Source organism: Prenolepis imparis, unplaced genomic scaffold (genome assembly GCF_030444845.1).
Source record: "Prenolepis imparis isolate NDT839.2.m4 unplaced genomic scaffold, iyPreImpa1.0 SCAF_315, whole genome shotgun sequence".
NCBI classification, from domain to species: domain Eukaryota; kingdom Metazoa; phylum Arthropoda; class Insecta; order Hymenoptera; family Formicidae; genus Prenolepis; species Prenolepis imparis.
In genome coordinates, this window is record NW_028141473.1 from 4,709 (window position 1) to 30,228 (window position 25,520).

General features: G+C 37.4%; 4 protein-coding genes, 1 long non-coding RNA gene and 1 pseudogene across 5 annotated transcripts; 3 read left to right on the forward strand and 3 right to left on the reverse strand.

The window, feature by feature from the left end:
• Positions 1-1,480: 1,480 nt before the first annotated feature.
• LOC145948271 (uncharacterized) lies at positions 1,481-5,447 on the reverse strand. Its single transcript, XM_083057996.1, has 6 exons — positions 4,467-5,447; positions 3,002-3,151; positions 2,717-2,918; positions 2,435-2,648; positions 2,171-2,290; positions 1,481-1,932 (listed from the first exon to the last, which is right to left on the reverse strand). The coding sequence occupies exons 3-6, from the start codon at positions 2,915-2,917 to the stop codon at positions 1,703-1,705; spliced, it is 765 nt and encodes a 254-aa protein (XP_082914122.1). The 5' UTR covers position 2,918; positions 3,002-3,151; positions 4,467-5,447; the 3' UTR covers positions 1,481-1,702.
• On the forward strand, positions 4,427-5,710 carry LOC145948272 (uncharacterized). The gene has a single exon (XM_083057998.1). It carries the CDS (start codon positions 4,427-4,429, stop codon positions 5,708-5,710), a length of 1,284 nt encoding a protein of 427 aa, XP_082914124.1.
• Positions 5,711-5,781: 71 nt separating this feature from the next.
• Positions 5,782-8,889, forward strand: LOC145948273 (uncharacterized). The gene is made up of 3 exons (XM_083057999.1): positions 5,782-6,304; positions 6,552-7,595; positions 7,703-8,889. The coding sequence occupies exons 1-3, from the start codon at positions 5,782-5,784 to the stop codon at positions 8,887-8,889; spliced, it is 2,754 nt and encodes a 917-aa protein (XP_082914125.1).
• A 1,920-nt stretch (positions 8,890-10,809) lies between these two features.
• On the reverse strand, positions 10,810-13,153 carry LOC145948274 (uncharacterized). Its single transcript, XR_014427314.1, has 4 exons — positions 13,139-13,153; positions 12,479-12,541; positions 12,150-12,263; positions 10,810-12,085 (listed from the first exon to the last, which is right to left on the reverse strand). It is a non-coding gene; the product is annotated as an uncharacterized LOC145948274 (long non-coding RNA).
• A 3,781-nt stretch (positions 13,154-16,934) lies between these two features.
• Positions 16,935-18,809, reverse strand: LOC145948275 (uncharacterized). Its single transcript, XM_083058000.1, has 4 exons — positions 18,657-18,809; positions 18,133-18,295; positions 17,950-18,048; positions 16,935-16,999 (listed from the first exon to the last, which is right to left on the reverse strand). Exons 1-4 carry the CDS (start codon positions 18,807-18,809, stop codon positions 16,935-16,937), a joined length of 480 nt encoding a protein of 159 aa, XP_082914126.1.
• A 3,664-nt stretch (positions 18,810-22,473) lies between these two features.
• On the forward strand, positions 22,474-24,687 carry LOC145948277 (uncharacterized; annotated as a pseudogene).
• The last annotated feature ends 833 nt before the right edge of the window (positions 24,688-25,520 follow it).

Here is a 25,520-nt window from a genome sequence, read left to right on the forward strand (position 1 = left end):
TAGATAATTCTACATAATTAAGATATAACAATTTGATTCATTAATGCCACGCACGCACACACACATACATAAAAGAATTTTATTATATAATATTTATTATATATTATATATTTATATATTAGATATATATTATATATTTTTTTACAGTTATAACATAATCCATGGGAGAACTAGAAGAATTGTTGAGAGAACTTTCGGCATCTGGAAACGCAGATTTCCGTGTTTATCTAAAGGATTGAGTACAAAATTATTAACATCCACAACGATTGTTGTGGCATGTGCTGTTTTGCACAATTTGTCATTGATTTTGAACGATAATTTAGAAGAAGAAGAAGAAGAAGCAGAAAATATAAACGATGAAGTTCCTGTGCCTCAGCCTCATTGGCAACCTGGAGATGGACTTATTATGCGAAATCTTTTAATTGAACGGCTTTTTAGATAGGACAAACATAAAAAGAATTGTTTTTATTTACCCCGTTTCTTCTTTTATCATTTCTCTCATTACTTTTTAAATCATTCTTACATTAGTTTTAAGTTATTAGTTACTAGTTTTATTAATTTCTTGTGAATCAGAAGTTACTATGTCGCTCTCTATTATTTATGAAAATCGAAAACGCTAGTTAACTTTCTCTTTATTTATAGGTATAAGATATATTTAGGCTTAAGGTAATTTAGGAATATTATATATATTTAGATAAATAAAACAATTTGTGTTAAATTTTATTTATTTTTTTTAACCTGTTAATATTTTATAAAGTAATTTATAAGTTACAGACTAATTGATATAACAAAATTAATGTATTATTTCGGAACATAAAACATCATTTAAAATAGTTTATTCACAGTTCGTTATGTATAAACTTGTTTATAATAAAATAAAAAATTGCACGAACAAATCACAAAACTCAATTTTTCTAATCTATGCAAATATATATATTGTTTTTAAATATTCATATATATATCACATAAAAAAATTATAGAATCCTCATAGAGTGCCTCACTATATTAAATAAAATCTGTAATTATAAGTCTTTCCTTAATGTTTAACACATTCATGTATCACATATAAAACAAAAAAATAGAATAATGCCTTACAATATTAATTCTATAATTGTAACAGCCTTTTAGTGTGTAACAAATATTTAAGTATCACATAAAACTAAAAAAAAAAAAAATAATAGAATCCTGCCTCACTATATTAAATAACATCTAATTATAAGTCTTTTCTTAATGTTTAACACATTCATGTATCACATATAAAACAAAAAAATAGAATAATGCCTTACAATATTAATTTTATAATTGTAACAGCCTTTTAGTGTTTAACAAATATTTAAGTATCACATATAAAACTAAAAAAAAATAATATAATCATACCTTACGATATTAAATTAAATCTATAAATATAACAGCCTTTTCTCAGTGTTTCATAAATATTCATATATCACATATGAAAAAAAAAAAATAGAATCATGTCTTACAATTTAAAATTAATATTTTCTTTGTTTGAATATTGATTTTCTAAAATTTTCAGTTTAGCTTTATTAATTTCTATTTCTTGATTATTCACAATATTTTTATGTTGTGTTTCCATTTCGTTTAATTGTTTAAAATGGCATTCTTTTATCTTGGCAATATTTTCTTCATGCCTTAGTTTAACAAACGCTAACTGTTGATCTTGCCCCATTATTTGTTTTATACGTTATATCCGTAAGTTTTCTTCTATATCTGATAAATCTTGATTTATATATTTCCTCTTTCTTTTTTGTACATCTGTAGTACTAGAATATATTGACTGTTTATATTTTTTTAAACTATGTGTATCGATAATTTTTTGATCGCTCTTATTATTTGTGAAATTATCTTTGTTTTCATTGTCTGATATTGTTATTATGTCATTTGTAGATATATTTAATTCAAACTTGCGTTTATCTGAAATGCACACAAATAAAAATTAATAAAATAAAAGTAAAAAATAATCATAAAATTGAAAATGAAAAATATATATATCTTCTACAAAAATGTAGATAGCAAATTCTTTCTTAGCTCATTTTAAAGGTCAATGTAATGAACATTGAAATTTTGATTACGGATAACAGTTTTTAAACATTACTTATGTTTAATATATTAATTATTATTAACAATTAATAATATTAATAATAATAAATACCTTGTGAATCAATAATTTTATCACTCTCATCACTTATGAGATCTTCTTTATTGTTTGTGGGATCTAATGTATCTAAATTCTCATTAGTAGATATTATGTTAAATGTAGACTCGCGCATATCTGAAATAGATAGAAGTTGATAAAATAGATAATAAAACATTAATATCAGAAAAAATTTAATATATTTATATTGCAAAAAATTCAGAGGTTAGGTTAGGTTAGGTTAAGTGTTTAGGTTACAATAATAGTTAATTGTAGATATACCTTCAATCTCTGTTTCAGACATATTTGATGTAAATAGCACAGGTGCATTTTCCATCAGATGTGGTGCTATATTAAGAATATCAGGATCAACATTTGCTTCAGCTTCTTCTGGTCCTCCACCAGTTGCTAGACGCGACTGTTTCTCTTTCGTTAAGGCATCTCTCTGAGACTGCTTTAAATTTGCCCACAATTTTTTTAACTGTTGCACAGTTCTCTATAATCAAAATATTGTGTAAGATAATGTATTAAAGCGTATATTATATTCTAAATTATAGTTCTTACCTCTTGAGAGATTAGCGCTGATTGATTGTATTCTTGACATATTTCACCCCATGCAATGTCTTTATCTTTTAATGTTGAACTGTCACTTTTTTTAATTTCTATTACATTTTTATATTTTTCAAGTACCTGTAAAAATAATTTTCTCTCCATTAATGAATAATGTTTATTTTTACTTGAAGTAGGCTTCTCTTTACATGACATTCTGTAAATAATATAATAATTAATAATAAAACTTATTCAATAAAATTCAAATATCATTGTTCTCTATCCATAAATATTTCAAACCTGTTTAATTCTCGAGATTTTCGATGAAGGATAAGCCTATTTTTCGATGATACTTGCACACGATAATACGCAACAGAATACAGACTACTGTAATAACAGAAATAATTGTATCTCCAATGCAATGTTCCTATTGGAGGAAATGCTGTGTTCCTATTGGAGGAATAATAGTAATATTACGGAAATAGCCGATTCGAGAATAAGCATAGTCTTGAGTACGTCTTCATCAAGTCAATCTCAAATTAAATAAGATTTACTTGAGCGTTAACTTCTTCACGAAGCTCATCTTATTTCACGACTATGAAATCTACTAATCTTAAGATGATCTGGATTGAATAAGATAGACTTGATCAAGATCGTCTTAAGTGTTAATTTGAGATTCGACTATGAATACGGGCCTTAGTCAGGAGAATTATATAAAGTTGATGAAATTAGCTCTAAGGCCGGTATTCATAGTCCGATCTTAAATTTAAGATCATCTTAAGTCTGGTCAGAGGTTGACTTAAGATCCCATTCAACCAATCAAATGGCTGCGTAGCATCTTAAACTCGGACTTAAGACGATCTTAAGGCTGGGTCTACAATAGATGATTTAAACCTTAAGCTTTAAGAAATTGACCAATCACGATCGAGTATTCTCATCGTACTTGATCGTGATTTGTCAATTTATTAAAGCTTAAGGCTTAAATCACCTATTGTAGATCCAGCCTAAATATAAGATCGGACTATGAATACCGGCCTAAGACTAAAAGTACTTATCTCTTAACTTTAAATGTCGAGTAAATGCTAGATTTAACGCTTGATGTTATAACATCAATAATGTTTTATAACATCAGCATAAACTAGCATTTACTTAATTTAAAGTTAATAATTATAGAAATATATATATTTTACTACATTAAATTACTATAAGTAAACATAATGATGAAAGCACGCAATATATCGAAATAAAAAGTATTATTTAATATTATTTTAAATATATTGCACCGTAATAATACCATAGCATTACATTGTAATTTTTTTAAAAGCGGACATTTTACTGTTGCCACATTCTTGCAGTAATATTGCAGGAATATTTCACAACTCACATGCAATATTATAATGCTAGATCTATGCAATATGTTTCTACAATCATTCAATGTTGTATGGGTTAGCGAAAAGAAATGATAAGAAACGATAACATATTAATAGGATACTTACGAAAGGAAACGCTAGAGAATCAATTACGATATTCTTTTACGATATTCTTTCGTTAACTTTCGATTCATAACTACGATTAAAAACGATGTACTCGTTTTCTGTTGTTTCCTATCGACTTTTTTTATCAGGGATATGTAATAGCTTGTATGATGTCGATACTCAGAGAATTGTGCGGCCGAAAATACTTTTAACGTAATTGAATATTTTAACTTAATTTTACTGTACATATATGTACAGTATATGCCGCATCCACAACGTCGTCAACTCACAGGAGAGCATCGGTCGCCCAATCGACACGCACGGGATGGACCTCTTTAACTACCTAGTCACTGAACTATTCGACGCAACCACTCGTCTTGAATGGGAGTCATCCACATCGGGATCCGCCGAACCACCTTCGCACGAGACACTTTTCGACTTCATCAGCCGACGTTTGACCCTCAACGCCGCACGGCCGAAAGGGGTCAACAAAAACTCAGGAGATGCACCACGAGCCGCCAAGTCACATGTTGCGAAGCACGGACCGGCGTCTCCACAATGTGCACTGTGCCGTGAGAAACACACACTCATGGCCTGCCGTGAATTCAAGGCCAAAACCGCTACGGAGCGAAAAACGTTCGTTGAGACGAACAAGCTCTGCTTCAACTGTCTGGGGAACCACTTTCTCTCACGGTGTCAATCCAAAAAGAACTGCCTCACTTGCAACGCGCGTCACCATGCTGCACACACCGCATCCTCGACGTCCGAGGTCAACACGTCTGCCGCCTCATCAGCTTCCACACTTGCCACTACACTGGCCACTACACGTCAGAGCGAGGATACAAAGGCCATCCTCCTAGCGACGGCACGCGTCAACATCGCTGACCGGCATGGATCTCCTCACGCAGTGCGAGCTTTGATCGACCAGGGTTCCGAGCTGTCTATCGTCTCCGAGACCTTGGCTCAACGGTTGTGGCTGCCGCGAGTATATATGGGGTTGTCCATCTTTGGCGTCGGAGGAGCCCGTCCAGGACCAATCCGCGGCAAAGTCACGTTGAATATCACTTCAGATGTGACCAACGCCGAGCTCTCCGTGGTGGCGTACGTTCTGCCGCGCCTCTCGATCCAGCAAGGCCCCGCATCAAGGACCGGCCACTGCTGGCCCCACATTCACGGACTCCAGCTGGTCGACCCACGCTTCCAGGACGACGACCCTGCGGAGCTACTCCTGGAAGCAGAAGTTTGCTCCTTCATCATTGAGGAGGGAGTACGCAAGGGCGGACCAGAGATGCCGATCGCCCAGTGGACCATCCTTGGTTGGATCTTATCCGGGGGTTCCGATGCAGCATCAATCGAAGGCCACTGCGCACGCTCCGGTGCACCGCCGATTACGACCTCGCCACCCTGGTTCGGCGATTCTGGGAGCAAGAACAGGAGCCCAACGCTGTCACATCACTCACTCCCGAGGAACAAAGATGCGAGGAGCTCTTTGTGCGCAGTCACACCCGCACTACCTCTGGGAGATACGTGGTGAGGTTGCCTTTCTCCTCACCACCGACGACACTCCAAGAAACCCGCAAGCCAACTGAACGCCTCCTGACAGCTATGGAGCGACGGTGCGTCCAGGATCCTCGCTTCGGTGACCTCTACCGAAGCTTCATGCGGGAGTACGAAGACCTGCAACACATGACGATGTCAAGCACTGCATCAACTGCCAATCAAAGCAAGTGCTACCTGCCTCATCATGGAGTCTTCAAGGAATCCAGCATCATCACCAAGTTGAGGGTCGTCTTCAACGGGTCGCAGCGCACACGAGCAGGGAAATCGCTGAACACGCACCTCCTCACTGGCGCAAATCTTCTTCCAACACTCGCCGACGTGCTGCTCCGATGGCGTCAATATCGATACGCCTTCATCGTTGACATCGAGAAGATGTATCGACAAATTCTCGTGCATCCAGATGACTGCAGATTCCAGACGATCCTGTGGCGGCATTCTCCTGACGATGAAGTGCAGGAGTACCAGCTGAGGACGGTGACCTATGGTCTCGGTTGCGCTCCATTTCTCGCCATACGGGACACTTCAACAACTGGTCAAGGACGAAGAAGAACGTTTTCCTCGCGGCGCTGTAGCGTTGCGACGGGATTGCTACGTCGACGATGTGGTCACCGGAGCAAACACCATCAACGAAGCGATCATCTTCCAAGCGGAGCTACGCAACCTCTGCATGGCGGGCGGATTCCCGTTAAAAAAGTGGGCAGCCAACGAAGAAAGAATCCTGACGGGCGTTTCACACGATCATCGCCTGCAGCAGTCACAGCACTCGTGAGATGGAGAGGGCCACTCAACGTTGGGACTACGGTGGCATCCTCAAGGCAATCAATTCTCCTTCGTGCTGCATCCACCTGCTATCACGGAGTACACGAAGAGACGCGTTCTCTATGAAACCGCACGTCTCTTCGACCCATTGGGTTGGCTCGCTCCAGTCGTCATCCGCGCGAAGATCCTCATCCAGACTACATGGTTCCAGGGGTTAGACTGGGATGCCCCACTGCTGCCAGCAGACGCTCATCGTTGGCAGCAATTGCTGGGTGAACTCCATCATCTCGATCGCCTAAGAATACCTCGCTGGCTCGGCACTGGACTTGAAGACTTATCACTGCAACTCCATGGTTTCGCCGACGCATCCGAACGAGGGTATGCCGCAGCCGTGTACCTCCGCATCGCTGGAAAAGACGGAACTTCAATACAATTGTTAATGGCCAAAAGCAAGGTGGCACCTGTCAAACAAGTGACCTTGCCAAGACTTGAGCTTTGCGCCGCCACATTACTCACCACGTTGACACGGCACGTTCAACACACACTCGACTTGACAGACGCAACAACTCATCTGTGGTCAGACTCGAAGGTCACACTCCAGTGGATCCAAGGACACGCCTCGCGGTGGAAGACCTTCGTTGCCAACCGGGTGTCTCACATCCAGACGCTGCTGCCAAATGCACTATGGAGACACGTAGCTGGTCGAGATAACCCTGCGGATTGTGCATCAAGGGGCATTAATCCGACGGAACTAATAAATCATACGTTATGGTGGACAGGACCTACCTGGTTGCTGGAGGAAGAGACTGCATGGCCGAATACCGAGGTGGACACCCGAGAGGACGACCTTCCTGAGAGACGAGCCGCTAGCCTGCTGACGAAGAGCTTGGTCGTCATGGAACCTGAGCTCCTTCGCTTCTCGTCGCTGCACCGCTTGTTACGAGTCACAGCGTGGTGTCGACGCTGGCTTCGCACGGCAGAACCAACTGTCACACCTGGACTGCCACTGACCTCGGACGAATTGGATGTGGCGCTATCGCACTGGCTACGAGAAGTACAGTCACTTCACTTCTCAGATGAGGTCGCCGCTGTCTTTGCAGGCCGCACTGTTGCAACTCGCAGTCCGCTGGCCAAACTGTCTCCATTCATCGACGCACATGGCGTGTTGAGAGTAGGAGGACGTCTAAAAAATTCACTCTTGTCACAGGACGAGAGACATCCGATGATTGCTCCAACGACTTCATGGCTCACTCGACTGCTGATCGATTCTTGTCATCGCCGGACCTTGCACGGAGGAGTGCAACTGACCCTTGGATTGCTTCGACAGCGTTTCTGGGTACCTCGAGGACGTTCAACAGTGAAGCAGCGACTCCATCGCTGTGTCACCTGCACAAGGTGGCGAGCGACGACACCACAACCGCCGATGGATCACGCAGCCGGGTCACTCCAACACGGCCATTTCTCCGCACTGGACTGGACTACGCGGGACCAATCCTCATCCGGACCAGCAAGGGTCGCGGCCACCGCGCCTACAAGGGCTATATTGCAGTCTTCATCTGCTTCTGGTCGAAGGCCATTCACCTAGAGCTCGTCTCGGATTACTCGGCTGAGACCTTCATCGCCGCCCTTCGCCGATTTGTCTCCCGACGAGGTCTCTGCGCCGACATCTTCAGCGACTGCGGCACGACCTTCGTTGGAGCTGACCGCACCTTACGAGAGCTCTTCATTGCGGCGTCGTCGGAGGGTCAAGAAATCGCACGCGCAGCAGCCAAGGAAGGAATCCGCTGGCACTTCAACCCGCCGGCGGCTCCGCACTTCGGTGGATTATGGGAGGCCGCCGTCAAATCCGCTAAGTATCACTTGCGGAGGGTGATAGGCGAAACCACCCTCACCTTCGAGGAGTTAAACACACTCCTCATTCAAATTGAGGCATGTCTAAATTCTAGACCGTTACAGGCACTCTCTGACGACCCAGACGATGTTTCAGCACTCACTCCTGGACACTTCCTAATCGGGGCGCCTCTTCTCGCCATCCCTGAGCCGCTGCAGGAGAGCGAACCTGGAAACACGAGGTCACGATGGTATCACTTGCAGCAGATGAGAGACCACTTCTGGGGAAGGTGGTCGAAAGAGTACATACACGGACTCACCTTCCGATCCAAGTGGTTGAAGGACGAGACGGCACCCCGCATCGGAGCACTCTGCCTGGTGCGCTCCGAGATCTCTCCTCCAAGCCGATGGCCTCTCGCCCGGATCACAAGGTTGCATCACGGAGACGACGGCGTCGTGCGTGTAGTCACCGTCCGGACCGCTTCCTCCGAACTCGTGCGTCCGCTCGTGAAAATTGTCCTGCTTCCCGGCGTTGAAGCAGACGTAGCGAACACCGACACTTAATACACCACTCATTCAACACACGATCACTTTAACCCGCGTTATTCACTAAGCACGTGTCGCACATACCACAGCTGATCGAACCTCGCGTGACACGCGATCACCACGTGCGTCGTAACGCGCAGCCGCACCGTAACAATCACCGACCAATGAAGCGCGCTCCGCGACCAGCGATCATTAGCGAATTTTTTTGTCACGACGTAACAAGGCGGGCGGGATGTTCGAAATTGCAATAATATATCCGCTTTAATTTATTTCGGCTGTTGTTATAATATTTCGCGGTCGAATAAATAGCAGAAAAAAGTTCACCTAGCTAGGAATAACTATGTCATAAATCATCGAGGCAATTAAAGCGTCAATAATAAATAACAAATACGCAACGGCTCTGAGTTACAACTGCCAACGTCGCGAAACACATGCGCAAAACGATCACGTGATTTCCGAGGGCCAATCGATGGAACAATCGATTGTCTCGCGCATGTCAGGCCCGTGCCTGCTCAGCGCGGATCGCGAGGCAGCCAATGGCGCCAGGCGCCCTTGTGTCACCTCAACAACTTTAAATTTGTTGAAAGTTAATTGGCGCGTGGTGACGTGACGGGCTCCTGCACCGAGACAATAAAGGTAGCGCCGACAAAAATCTTGCCGCCTTATCGCAGTACTCCGCCGTGAAACCGCATATAGCAACTCCGCATTATTTAACTCGAAATTCTGTTGACGACCGCCACTTTACCATTATTCCTTTTTCTCTTTGATTTATCGTTCTGAAAAGTATTCAAGTTTTCGTATTAATATTGTGCGTATTCAGTTTTGTTAATTAGTGTATTTCAATTAATTAAAAGTCTTTATATACAAAAACGGTGACTTATCTATTCAGCGCATCCGGATCTTCACGACGCGCGTTCTCGAACAAAATTAAATGGCAGAGATCCTTTGTGTAATTATTAATTAATTATTAAATATTATTATTAATTACTATTATTAAATATTACTACTATTAAATATTTGTTATTATTGTGTATGAATTAATGGCATAATTATAAACTTATTTTCGTGCGGAAATTTTACACATTTTGCTTGAATTTCGCTAATATTAACAGTATACGTATCTTCAGAAATATTTTGTACTTGTTCTACATTAAATAGTTCAGAAGAACAGGGTGACTTAAAAAACGTTGTTGATTCTGTAAACTTTCTTCCCGTTATGAACATTTCCAGTGTGTTAGTGTTTTGGAAAATACCGTCTACGCATAGTACAGACTTGTCCCTAAGCATGACGCAATTTTCTTTATTTTCTGTGCTGAATTCATACTTTCCAATATCCACTTTTTTGTAGAATATACATCTTTCCTTATCAATAATTTGCACTTTACTTTGTTGATGTAAAATCGGATAAGTCTTGTCGTCCTGTTTCTTTTTCTGCTCTTCTTCCTTTAGTCTGTTACAAATTTGTTGTAAGGGGTGTTTTGTTGTTTTAATTTTTCGTTTTATTTTGTACAGAAAATTTTCATATTTGAAACAACTAAATGTATCTAGTGGACCGTGCAACAAGCAGTCTGCAGGTAAATGAATGAGGCCGTTGTGATTGATGAACTCAGGACCATAAAGAACTGAATATTTTTGAACAAAATACTGAATAAGTTGCAAAGCATAATCATTATAAACTGAATATAATGCAGGACATAAAATGCGAATAGCGCATGATAATGTCATAAAATGTGTATACATGTTCTTGTTTCTCATATTTTGTAAAACGATCGGTCCAATGTACAACAAAAATTGTCTTAGGTCAGCAGCTTTAAAGTACTCTATGTCATCTAAGCTTCTTGGTAAGCGGCCAAAGTCTTTAGGTACATAATTCTTTAAAAATAATATTTGATCGTTAATGGCTTTTTTCTCATCGTCAGTAAAGCGAATGTTTTTGATCCTCGTACCCAAAACGTTATCAGTTTTTTCATTACACCGAGAAATACCAGATGCATATCATCAAGGGGTACTTGCGAAACTAACCCGATGTTAATATTTTCAAGAGGAGTTGTACCTTTATGAAATTCATCATCTAATTTGTTTTTAAAACTTACATCAGTTCGTAAGTCTACATTGGTATCTGGGAAAGCTAGTCGGTTATTAATAAAGGTATCACTTTGAGTACATTTAGTGCAACTGTAAAATCCCGTGTGACCTTTCGTACATAAAACGAATGATTTAGCAGGAGCATCGCAAAGTAATTTACTGGCCTTTATTTTAACAGTTTTATTGCATGTGTTAAACCATCCATTAAATCCATTATCTTGCAAATGTTTAAATTCTGTAACAAATTCACTTAAAAATTGATTAACATCAGCTGGTTTTGTGTGCCCGTGGTAAATTCCAGCTACAAAAGGTTTTGACGCATTTTGACTAATTGAATCTACATCTAGAGAAATCAAAATTGGCCAAAATTGACTTTTTGAACTATTTGAAATAGATAATCCGTCTATGATTATACTAATGGGTAACACTGGTTCTGAATTTTGAAATAAGAAATTTTGCATATTAATACTGTTATTGATGAGTCTACGAATTGTATTCTCTATACCGATGTGACAATAGAAACCGGGGGACATATTAATTATTTCATAGGGGCACGAATTTGGTGTTTTTAAAAGAATACGCGAGTCTGCAGGAAACTTTGGATATGGCACTCGTAAAATTTGCAACAAATCGTTAATGGCCCGTTGGCTTAATAAATGTCTATATTTCAGAACCCATTGTTTAGTGGCATCAAGTACAAACTCTTCAGTCGCAGATGAAACTTTATCGTCAAATTCTACGTTACATTTATGTAATTGAAAATCATCATCGACGAGCGTTTCAATATATCTTATAGATTCTGCCTCATCTATTTCTGTTGGAAATGCTGCAGTACACTGATTTTCGGTCTGTGCAAATTGTTCAATATTTATTTCATTTCTATTCCCTTTTTGTTCAATATTTATTTCATTTCTATTTCCTTTTTGTGTTGCTGACTGGAATGCAGTTTTAGTTTGTGATTTATCATTTATTTTAATTAATTTGTGATTTACCAACAAAGTTTCTAATAATTCTTTTCTGACTATTCGACGCATATGTCTTTTGGACACAAAGCATTTATTTATTTTTTCCATATTTTTTTTTACTCCTAATCCGCTCGCGCGAGTGTTCACTTGGAACAATAAGTTTTCTAAAACGTAAAATATTAATTACTTTTTAGGTTAGTATAGGTTATAAATAAGTTTGTTACTTACCTCATGTAACTGATGCTGATTCCCCTCAGCAACAGAAGTCTGAGTGTGCGACGTCATTGATCTTTTTTGTAAGAAATATACGCTTATCCGGGCGTTAATTATGCAGGAAGCGTCCTTGCGGGAGGGCAATATAATGTCAGAATTATTGCGTTTTTGACGTGACCGAATCCAACCCAGGAATCCAACCCAGGTTAGCCAGGTTTTGGATTCGATCACGTCGAAAACGCTATTATACTTGATAAAAATCGTAAAAAACTATTGTACAATAAACGTACAATAGCCTTTTACGACTTACTTACGTTGTATAATAATCTCTTTTTACAACTAACGTTTTTCTCTGCCTCTTTATGTTTACAACTATGACAAGCGTCTCGTTCTTCGTTCTCTGAAAGCTGAACAAATCAAGCTTTTTCTTCTTGACGCTAGCGTCACAAATCAGATCACGTGATCAGTTAGACGCTAGTGACAAATTGATAGTGAAATCGCACCCTTAAGGTACATTTTCATGCTGACGCTCGACGCTGGATTCGAGCGTCAAATCTGGTCACGTGACTACATTTGACGCTCTATCTGTGGAGGAGGCAATAGCGTCAAACAGCCAGCGTCCATGCTTGTTTGAGCGTTTGCGGAGTCTAACGTGTATTTCATTGTATTATTTTATCGACTTGTTTCTCAATTAGCGCATCTTTGATAGTATGAAACAAACAATATAATATTCTGTAATAAAAAATTACTTTCATTATACATTACATACCTAGCATGGGGTAAAAGTAGTGATTCTCGTCAATGTAAAACTTGTTGTAACCCTCTAGACAGGAATGACCTTGAATCTTCTCACAAATTTCCTCGCACAAACCACAAAAGTATACACAATACGAATTTGCTAAATATGTAAAAAAAATGTATAATCAATTATTCTATTTTTTTCTGTAATAAAAAGCATATTTGGAGGTTACATTGATACCAATATAATTTTAATTGATATTTACCTGTTGGGAATCCATCTCATGCTCTCTACTATAATAGATATTCAAAATAATACCGGAATCGATATAATTTTGTGGTAAATTTTTAACAATAATATATTTAAAAATTTAGAGGGACGCGAAATATAGCCTAACCACTGGATTGACTGAAATGAGCGTTGAGCGTCAAAGCTAAACACAGTTTAGCTTTTATCACTCGACGCGGGAATTCAAAAATCTATCACATGACCAGATTTGACGCTCGAATCCAGCGTCGAGCGTCAGCATGAAAATGTACCTTAAGGGTCGGCAGGCGAAGCTCCGTGAACTTGGCCCCCCAATTTTGACTTTTTGAGTTTTTTTTTTTTTAAATCGTTTGTAAGTCGTTTGTAGGTGATTGTTAGATTAATTAAAACGTTTGTTAGATTAGCCTCGCGCTGCAAAATAAAAAATAAAATTGACCGTGAAGTTAGCCCCCGGTTTTTTATTTTGATCCTATTTAAGTTTTGCAGAGGCTCAATCGATGCGGAATCGTTTTTGTTGGTCACGAATATGCTAATTAGAACGTTTGTTAGATCGTCGTTTCTTAAATAAAAGCAAAAAACGATATTTGATAATTTTCTAGGGAAATAACCGTGAAGTTAGCCCTCGGCTTTTAATTTAGAATATTTAAGTTTTGCAGAAGCTCAATTGATGCAGAATCGTTTGTTGGTCACGAATATGCTGATTAGAATGTTTGTTAGATCGTCGTTTCTTAAATAAAAGCAAAAAACGATATTTTGCGAAACTAATTCTCAGGTTTTATGTAGTGGTGTATATCCGTACACGTACACACACCATTGCATTGCTCACGCGGACGCACGGTAGACAGACAAGGATCGATAATCACGTTATCCTTGTTTCTCTACCGTGCTGATCACGTGCTCATGCTACACGCGAGATACGGCCTGAAAATGCTTTCTGGCCTTCCGTAGCAGATGGCAGTAACGTAGCAAGGCTAATAAGCACCCACGTTTTGTAAATTTTATATACGCTTATGCACATATGTGCGTATATTATATATATATATATATATATATATCACTAAAAATTATATGTATGTTTTATAATTGTCTAATGATAAATAATAACAGTAGCATAATTGAGAGTGAATTAGTATACAATATATGTTAGACACGGGTACTTTAGACTTGACAATTTATTGCTTATACTTTTTTATCGATACTTTATGTATAGTCAGCGCGATAGAGAGACAAGAATAAGAGAACGAATATAAATTATCATTAGCTTGTAGCAATCATAGATTGACGAATATGTTGCTTATTCTTCATTTCTTTTCGATTATTGATGTTATTGTATAATTTGCTCCATAAATACTAATAATGTGAAAAAACTTATGTCGAGTAATGTATGATGGCTCAATGCAAGGATGTTCAGTGTATCACCCAGTAAACTAGAGTTCAAATCAATATCAATTTTTTTATAATATATTGCAATATAGAAAAATTATTAAAAAAATATATTTCGGCGATTAATTTAAACATTTTTTGAAAATATTTTAATTATTTTACTACACACACTGTATAAATGCAAAATTCAGAAAATAAATTTAAAAAATTAATAATAAAAATCAACATACCAGCTATTTGTGTGTGTGTGTGTGTGTGTGTAGCTGCAATTGATTTATTACTTGATTAATTTATTTACGGAATTATTTTGCATTAAATATAGTGTGTGTAGTTGTAAAATGATTAAAATATTTTCAATATAAAAATTTTTAAGTTTATCGCCTTAATAAATATATTTCTATGATTTTTCTATATTCCAATATATTATAAAAAAAATTGATATTGATATATTTGAACTCAAGTTTTCTACGAGATTGAATATTTTTGCATTGAGCCATCATACGTTACTCGTAAGTTCTTACACGTTATAATAGTATTTATGTAGCAGAGAGAAAGAGATAAGAGAGAGATTATACAATATAACATCAATAATCGAAAAAAAAATCAAGAACGCTTGTCATATCTGTGTTTGTGTGTATATATATAAACTTATATATTATATATTTTATAAATAAGTTAAATATATGCAGACAACATATACAAGCAGTACAAGATGTTCAGTTTGTGCCATAAAGCTCAAGCTTCAATCAATAAAATACTCCAATGAATATATATAATCAACAATTATTTTTATATAATAATAAGTATTTGAATATATAAAAATATTTAAAAAAATTTGTTTAAGATTATTTTAAAAAGAATATTAAAAATATTTTTTTAATATTTAAAATATTCTGTTTCTCAATTTAAAAAAATATTTTTTAATATTTTTATATATTCAAATATACTATATACTATAATATAAAAATAATTGTTGATTATTATATTTGATTATTAATTGATTGAAGCTAGAGCTCTTAACATGGCAGTAGCGTTGTTTTTTTTTTTTTTTTTTTTACGTGGGGGAAACCTTCAAAAGGCACCCCGGTTTTCCGGGGTAGGGTGAGATTCTTACTCACTAAAACCCCCACTGTGCATACGTTACCTGCTGCAATATAATGGCGTTGATTCAATGGTATCCACGCCTCTTCATTGAAAGTGATCCGCCCTTCAGACGTCTCCAAATCTATCTGCAACAACAAGCAACTCTATGCTGCATACATAGATTAATATCAATATAATTATAATAAAAGAAATTATTCATTATAAAATCTGTAAGGAAAACAATGTCAATTATATAATATTAAAATATCAATTACTTATAATAAAATCATAACTTTTTGCGCTTATCGGAAACACAACAATAGAAGCGCTACAACATATTGTTACATATTCTTATCCCGAAAATCGTTATATATAAATATTTAATACAAAATATTGAAAAAAATATGTAATATAAATATAAAAATATAATATAAATAATAAGAAATGTAAAAATATGATATATGCCATTTTTTCCAATGCAATCAAACTTCTATTAATTATATACCCAGATAGCCAAACATGCGCGAACAGATTTAAGCATAACCTGCAGTCAATTTATGCTGTCAGAAAGAGAACAAAATTGCATACAGATGTTGCTCTATCAAACACGGTTGTCAAATTGTTGCCAGAAATGCAACAGAGCCTGCTGTTAGGCAATGTGAGCAGACTGGCAGCAAAAACCGCGCAGAGTCTGCACAAACCTGACAGCAGACTGGCAGAAGAAATCGCGCAGAGCCTGCGCACATAACCCGATAGCAGATTGACGGCAGAAATGCGACAGAGCCTGCTGACAAGCTATGTGAGCAGACTGGCAGCAAAAACCGCGCAGAATCTGACAGCAAATTGACGGCAGAAATCCTGCGCACATAACTTAGCAATAGATTGACAACAGAAATCGAGCAGACCCTGTACATAACCAGCTGTTTATAGACGCGCATTTAAATTTTAAATCTGAATAATGGGTTTTTTCAACTGAACTGACTACTATAGTTATAAGTTTAACTCTTTCCTTCTAATGTGGAGTAAAAAAGATAATTCATGAGAGTTTATATTTTTTATTCCACATTAGAATAAGGAAAGAAATAAACTTTGACCTCGTGCAGCCAGGTCAGCTGAAAAGAACAGATCCATTATTTAAATGTGACTTTTTATTTTCAGTATGGGAGAATGCAAATATAATTATTAAAATATAACAAAAACAGTATTTTATTTATACACACACACACACACATAATATACAATAATATATAAGATATATATTTTACACATTCGTACATATATCACATTTAATCATACAATAGATGTGTTTCTTCATTCCGACATCATCTTCAGAAACGAAGAATAATGCTGTTCTTTTTCACGCCCACGTCCTTGTCCTTTGATGCAAGTTCACCTAAACATACAAAAAATCACAACATAAAATAGGCGCAAGGATACCTTTCAATTAAAATGGCGCTGAAAAGTGCCGATTATTTATTACGTATAGAAGATACGTTCCAACGTTTTATCATTAAAAATGGCACTGAAAAGTGCCGATTCGTCTGTTGAAACAGACAGAGACCAAGGTATCGATTGTGTAACTTTCTCTAAAGTGAAAACGTGAAAAGTGAAAAATTTCCGCCAATCACGCATTGATTTTAAAATGAAATCGATATGTGATTGCAAGAAATTTTTCACTTTTCACGTTTTCACTTTAGAAAAAGTTACATAATCGATACCCAAACCACAGGTCTCTCTCCTCCTTCTCTTCCCCACCCCCTCCTTTTCCTCTCATCCTGTCTTTTTCCTCTTCTTTCTTCATTTCTTCTTGGATTCTTTGTCGTCCATTGATCCATTAGTCCTTTGCCACGTTCTTCATATTATCCTGTAAATAAATCTGCAGAAAAAACATACAAGTTAATTTTAAAAAAGAGATGAAAGCTATTAAGATAAAAATATCAATGTCTCAACGTGTATCTAAATTTGGATGCTGATCATTTTTGTCTTTAATATGAATATTTCTTAATTTTTAACAACAAATGTATACATATATAATTTGATTAATATTCTAATACATTTTTAATTCTAATATGTCTATTTGCAACATAGAATATGTATACACATGATGTGTGCATACATATACATTAAATTAAAAGTAGAAATATTAGAATTCAAAGGTAAAAGCAATACAAATGTCCAGTTTCAAGTCGAGATGTTTACCTTATCAAATAATAAATTATCCATCAACTATTTCTTCAGAATCTTCTTCTCTCCCTCTCTCTTCTTCTTCCTCTTCATCCTCCCAAAAATCTCGGTTAACTCTTGAGGCTCCGACTCTCCGTGCACGTGGACCACGCATCCTACTGCGATATCTTTCCTTCGCAACGCGCAGAGTCTCCCGCATCTGCGTCTGAAATTCTGCTCGCGTTGGTCTTTGGAAATGTCGATTCCTGCAAATAGCCTCTAAAAGAAGGAGCATTATACATATATATGTATGTATAAAATATGATATTAATATCTTTGAAGTAAAAGCGGAAAATTTCGTACCATAAATGGCCATGATGAGACGAGCGTTGTACAAAGGTTGCTGTCCTTCTTCTCGACCCCAACAAGTGAACGATCGTGTCAATTGGTCTGCAAAGCCTTCCTTAAAACATAAATTTACGGCTTCCTTTAAGTGAAAGCCGCCGATGTATTGAAAGTAATTAACCTAAAAAAAAAACATTAATTGTGAAAAAAATATAAAATATAATAATATAATATATAAGTATATGTAATAAATCAATACTTATATATTAAAGGAGTTAAAATGTTCTCTTTCCTCCATCTCCTCTCTCTCTCTCTCTCTCTCTCTCTCTCTCTCTCTCTCTCTCTCTCTCTGTCTCTCTGTCTCTCTGTCTCTCTGTCTCTCTGTCTCTCTGTCTCTCTGTCTCTGTCTCTCTGTCTCTCTGTCTCTCTGTCTCTCTGTCTCTCTGTCTGTCTGTCTCTCTGTCTCTCTGTCTCTCTCTCTGTCTCTCTCTCTCTCTCTCTCTCTCTCTCTCTCTCTCTCTCTCTCTCTCTCTCTCACATACAAACGAACACCTACAATCGGAATATCCATCGTCATCAATGTTTTGAAATGCGTCCATTTGGTCCAACGATAAAATAGGAAGTATAGCTGGCTTCTGTGCTATGGAATTGCGATTTTGAATGCATTTCAAAATTTTCTCCAGTAGGCCATTCATTCTTCTGGAAATGAAAAGATTAATCAATATTAGATTTTGAAAGGAAAAAAAGGACTTCTAATATTTAAATACACTACATTTCATACTTACTTCAACTCTGCCTCCACGCGATCCATTTGTTCTCCTTTTCTGTAATTATATATAAACATTTTCAAATACATTTTTTCTCACAAACTCATATTTTTTTATTTATTTTACAAATACTGTACAAATAAGTAAAAATGAGGATACCTCTTTTCCTTAAATTGCTTTTGGTATGGGATTCCCTGTGAATGATAGCCAACATATTCATCACGGTGATGGTGACGTGATGAATCTTGCTGCTGCCTGGACCAGGATTCTGCGGAATTCTGAAACTCGGATAAGGTATTATTAATATAATATGATTTATCAGAACCCCCACCTGTGACAAGTGTAAAATCTGTTTGTGCGTTGTATGTGTTGCTGTATGGTAGATGATGTCTGTGCATGTGTATTTTCGTATGCCCGTGTTTCTGGTGTGTATCTTGTGTGAGTTGAAATGTTTGAGTGTGTTTGTATGTTTGTGTTCGTGCATTGTGGTGTATATTGATGTTCTGTATATTGTTGTGTATTTGGTTGTCTCAAGCATGTATTATTAGTAATAGAAGTTGTAGGACTCTGATTTAATTCCCTGTTGATGTCGTCGATATCTTCGTTGATTACATCTGGTCTTCTGATAGTAGCTTCTGCTGTGCTCCTCCTCCGCTTCCTCGGACTTTCATCAGACGATGTTGTTTGATACCGCACCGGTTTAGGAACCACGCGCTTTGGCCAATCCATATCGCTGTAAGTGTATAAAAACACATAATTTATATAAATTTTTTGTACATTAAAAATATGTTTGTTTTTTTCACTTCTACAACATGCATATGCATTTATTAATATGCTACATATATATATTAATAATTTGCTAGAAATTTTGATATATTATAAGAATAATGGTATGATAAAAGAATACATCACGCATTTTCTATCTATTCTGTGTGTATCATAACTGCGACAATGTATTTTGATGATTCTATATCAAGTAATGTATATTTTTTTCCACAATAGCATTTTGCATTCACTTCATTGAATTGAAAATGATGATCTCTCTCATCTCTCACGCTGACATATACATTTGTATATTTGAAAGTCTGAGGATTCTGTTGCAATTTTCAAAATTTTTTATCTTTAAAAATCATTAGCAGCTAAATATAATTGAAGCTATTGATATTACTCGAATAACTATTCTGCAACAGATGAAACACCCTACTTATGATGCAAAATTATTATTTCAATGTGTGACAATGACAGGATTCCAAAAATTGCCAGTACTGAAAATCTATGTGTGTTATAGATTTTCAATACTATAACTGTGAATATTGGAACAAAACTAATATTTTTCAAGAATTATCTTTCTTCTTCTTAAATCCTGAAACTCTTTATTTCGTTGTTTTATAAACTATAATGCGACTTCAGCATGTGGATAATTAATATTTATAATAAATAAAGTGGATAATAATTTAAAATAAGAATGAGTTTCATCTTACGTGTTTTTCCTGTTGCAGATACGGAAAAGATATGATTTCTTCGCAGAACAATTCGCAAATGCGTTGAGTCCAACTCACTCTTAACAGTTGTACTCAGAATGACCGGTATTAGGTGTTACGTATAGCCGTAGCATACCGCGAAACTCAATATCCAATCACGAGTTTCTTCAATATGGCTCCACCAATCTGAGATCTCTTTTTTCTGGCACCTAACCGCTACTGTAATCTAGCCTATTTCGTCGTTTATGCACGTGGTTGCGGTATATCGGTTACGCTGGGTCCACAATAGATGATTTAAGCCCTGTGACGTGACGTTTTTAACGCCCGTCACAGGGCCGGCACGGCCCGGCCGAGGAAGGGTCGAGAGAGAGGACGAATTTTGGGTCGGCGAGCGACGAACTTTTCTTCGTCGACTCGCCTTTAGTTATATAAGCCCGATAGATTTACCGAGTGGAAGTGAGTGGTCAGAGAAGGCCCTGATGTATCGAAAGGAGCAGCCATCGTGGGATGGCGGAATTTGCAGCAAGAGTGGACGACCTGGGTGGAAGCGGTGCGCTCGGGGACGCCGGGTAACACGGAGAAGTAAGGTATTTATTGTCCATAAATAGAATAAATACGTAAGGGCCCGTTACTGCCGGATACGTTTTACAGCCTCGGATAGCGGACGGAATTAAGCGGAGGAGCCCATCAAAAGGTACCAACATCCCGAGACAGGGATGGCTGCTCCAGTGGGGCCGCCGGCACCGTCCCGAGGAAAGCGGAACCGTCGGAGACTGATCACCTCTCGGCGGGTTCCCCCCCGCAAGTCAACAGCCAGTAGAGAAGGAGAGAAGCAATTATTCGGAACGTGCAACGAGCAGCCACATTATCCGCACGAACATTCCGAAAAGTACCGAGAGCCGTTTCGAAAATACCGGGGCAACGAGGCCCACAAGGATCGACTATCGTCGACAGAGGATCCAGGATCGATGATAGGCGGCGCGCGCAGCGCCACCGACGCCGGCTACCGGCGTGCCGTGAGCCCAGAGTCGTACACTGTTCGACGAGACTGCGGCGTGCGAAACACGTGCGACACCGACGGACTACAGATTATTGTAAGGCCACCACTTCAAAGTCTCGGTAAGAGCGAACTCGGCGGGGACTCGCGTCTCTAGTAACACGGTTAAGATTGTTATCAATGTCATTGTTAATTACTTTCGTTACCGAGCCCTCGGGAGTGTCCGAAACGCGAGGCCCGTACCGAGATTCGCCATTAAAGTAAGAACTGCGCAGCCTCTCTCTCTCTCCGTGGAGAGCCGTACCGAGTCGACAGTCCAGAATTTTGTGTATAAATGTTAGTTTAATTATTTATCGAGTTTCGTCTCTGATTGTCTTGTGTCGAGTATTTGAGTCTTGTAATTTGGGAAATGTCTTTCTCCCCCGCCTCCTCGATTGAAATATAATCCGGGATATGTTCCCCTCGGTAGCGATAAATATCGAACCATAATTGTGTTGTAACACCTCGAGTGTCGAGGATCTACCGAGTCACGAGGCCGTAAATACGTAATGTGAAACTGCAATCAATTTTCTAATATGAAATATATTTATTTAACTTTTATTTAAATATGTCAGTGTGCCGATTTAATGACTCTCCTTCTCTCCGAAGCCCCGAGTACGATTCCCCGCATTAAGAATCCCGCCCCTCTGCCAATTAAGAAACTGAGTTACCGAGCTTAAGCCGTGACTATCGTAGAATTAATTATCGTGTTATTTTGAGTGGTGCGGCCTGACCGTACCTGGCGCCCAAGCAATCTGTCGAATTTTTGTGTGTAGAGATACCGAGAAAAGTGACGAAGTTGCGCGGCACTGGAAGGAAAGTCCGTTGCAGCCCTAAGCCTTAAGAAATTGATCAATCGCAGTCAAGTATGAGGAGAAAACTCGACTGTGATTGGTCAATTTCTTAAGGCTTAGGGCTTAAATCACCTATTGTGGACCCAGCGTTAGGTGCCAAAAAGGAGATCTCAGATTGGTGGAGCCATATTGAAGAAACTCGTGATTGGATATTGAGTTTCGCGGTGTGCTACGGTTACACGTTACACGTAATACCGGTCATTCCGAGTTCAACTGTTAAGACAGTGAGTTAAACTCGACGAATTTGTGATTTGTACTACGAAGATACCACGTTTTTCTTGTGCCTGCAGTTTTCTGTGCCTCTAACAGAAAAAAGATACGTATATATAAATATGAAACCTCAGGTTAGATTATCTACTTCACGAAAATCACTGCATAAATTGTCCATAAGACAACGAAGTAGGGTTATGAGTCAAGTAAGAAAGAACTTGCGCTTGAAAAATTCTCACACGTGTAACGTTGCACAATTGAATAATTCCTCATTGCAAAATATTTCTACTTCATCGGATGTAGGATGTAGTTCTTCTAATCTTGATACTTTACAGAATAATATTGACATTTGCGTAAATGTCAATGAGGATGATATGGCATCTTGTTCTTCTTCCATTTCACATGATTCTCAAACATCTTCATTTTCTACTTCTGATGAAGAACCATCCTTTCGCGAACATTTAGCGTCTTGTTTTGTTGAAAATAATATAACGCATTCGCAAGCTAACAGTATCTTGTCAGTTCTGAAGAAACATACTTGTTTCTCTAATTTGCCCATAGATGTTAGATCTCTTCTAAATACACCACGACAACGTGTTGTTATATGTAATGTTGAACCAGGGCAATACATTCATTTCAATCTTGAAACAGAAATTATTGAAAGTCTTTTGAATGCCTCATTTATAGCTGTTGTTAGGGAATTAGAACTCGATTTTAGTACAGATGGATGTTCGTTGGACAAATCAGGTAGTATTCATCTCTGGCCGATTCAATGTAAAGTGTCGAATGTGAAAAATATTAAATCAATAGTTGTAGGAATTTATAAAGGTCCACAAAAGCCACATGTTCCTAATATTTTCTTCGAAAAATTTGTTATCGATGTCAGAGCAATTATGGCTAATGGAGGTATAAATTTTCGTGGCAGTAAAATACCAATAAAATTAAGATGTTTCATAGCTGATGCACCAGCTCGTGCTTTTATTTTAAATCATCGTGGTCATATGTCTTGTTATCCCTGTTCCAAGTGTAAAGTTTCTGGTACACTAAACGATGGTCACTATGTCTTCAATGGTATGAATCATCCTCTTCGCACTGATGAAGAATATGTTTTATGTATAGATGAAGATCATCACAAAGAGAGCACAAGTCCATTATCATTACTACCAATAGGAATGGTTTCTTAAGTCCCTTTTGAATATATGCATCTTGTATGCTTAGGTGTTATGAAAAAATTGTTATCTGCGTGGATACAGGGTAAATATTCACGAATATCGAAGCTTTCGGGAAAAGATATTTCTAGAATTAGTGATCGTTTAAATATTTTTAAAAAATATTGTCCTACTGAATTTGCAAGACGTCCTAGATCTTTAGATGTATATTCTAAGTACAAAGCGACAGAATTTCGCCAATTTCTTCTTTATATAGGGCCAGTTGTGATGTATAGTATATTGAACGAACATTTGTACAAGCACTTTTTACTCTTACATGGTGCTATAAGAGTCTTAGTCTCAAAGTGTCCATCGAGAAAACAATTAAAATTTGCAGAACTCGCGTTGCACAAATTTGTACTTCGTTGTGACTCTCTTTATGGTTCAAATTTCAATAGCTACAATGTTCATGGTCTTCTTCATCTTACTGATGATGTTAAACGGCTTGGTAATTTAGATTCATTTTCCGCTTTTCCATACGAAAGTAATATGTCGATTTTTAGAAAGTATTGCAGGAAACCAAATCAACCTCTTCAACAATTTTTCAATAGAATGATGGAAATATGACAACACGGGCTATGTCAAAATCTCAATATTGAGTCATCCATTCGCGTATCAATGTCACATAATGCTGATAAAAATAATCTTCATTATACTAAAATACAATTTAATGGAATATATTTAAGTACTGACTTGCGAGGTAATTGCTGCATTTTGCTAGACGGATCAATCTGTATCGTCATAAATATTGTTGAAAATAATAATTCATATAATTTGATTGTTAAACAATTTTTAGAGGTAGATAATTTTTATAACATTGGCATGGAGTCCTCAGCCTTTCAGATATATAAATGTGGCAACATTAACAGAGAGAGTATTACAATTAATTGTAATGAAGTGAACGCAAAATCCTATAGAATGCCTTTATGAGAAAATAGATCATTGGACAGTGACAGTGATGAAGACGATATGGAATCATCGAAATACATCGTCGCAGCTATGATACACACGGAATAGATAGAAAGTGTGTGATGTATTCTTTTATCATACCATTACTCGTATAATATATCAAACATTTCTAGCAAATTATTAAATATATAAGTTGCATATTATTAATAACGTATACATGCATGTTGTAGAAATGAAAAAAACAGATATATTTTTAATGTACAAAAAATTTATATATATTATGTGTTTTTATATACTTACAGCGATATGAATCGGCCAAGGTGCGTGGTTGCTAAACCTGTGCGATATCAAACGTCTTTGGATGAAAGTCCAAGGAAGCGGAGGAGAAGCACAGTAGAAGCTACCATCACAGGACCAGACGTAATCAACGAAGATATCGCCGATCAACAGGGAAGTAAATCAGAGTCCTACAACTTCTATTATTAATACATACTTGACATAACCACATACACAACAATATATATACACCACAATGCACGAACACAAACATACAAACACACTCAAACATTTCAACTGACACAAGATACACACCAGAAATACGGGCATATGAAAATACACATACACAGACATCATCTACCATACAGCAACACACACAATGCAGAAACAGATTTTACATTTGTCACAGGTGGGGGTTCTAATAAATCGTATTATATTAATAATACCTTATCCGAGTTTCAGACTTCCGCAAAAACCTGGTCCAGGCAGCAGCAAGATTCATCACGTCACCGTCACCGTGATGAATATGTTGGCTATCATTCACAGGGAATCCCATACCAAAAGCAATTTAACGAGAAGAGGTATCCTCATGTTTATTTATTTGTACAGTATTTTACTTATTTGTAAAATAAATAAAAAAATATGAGTTTGTGAAAAAGAATGTA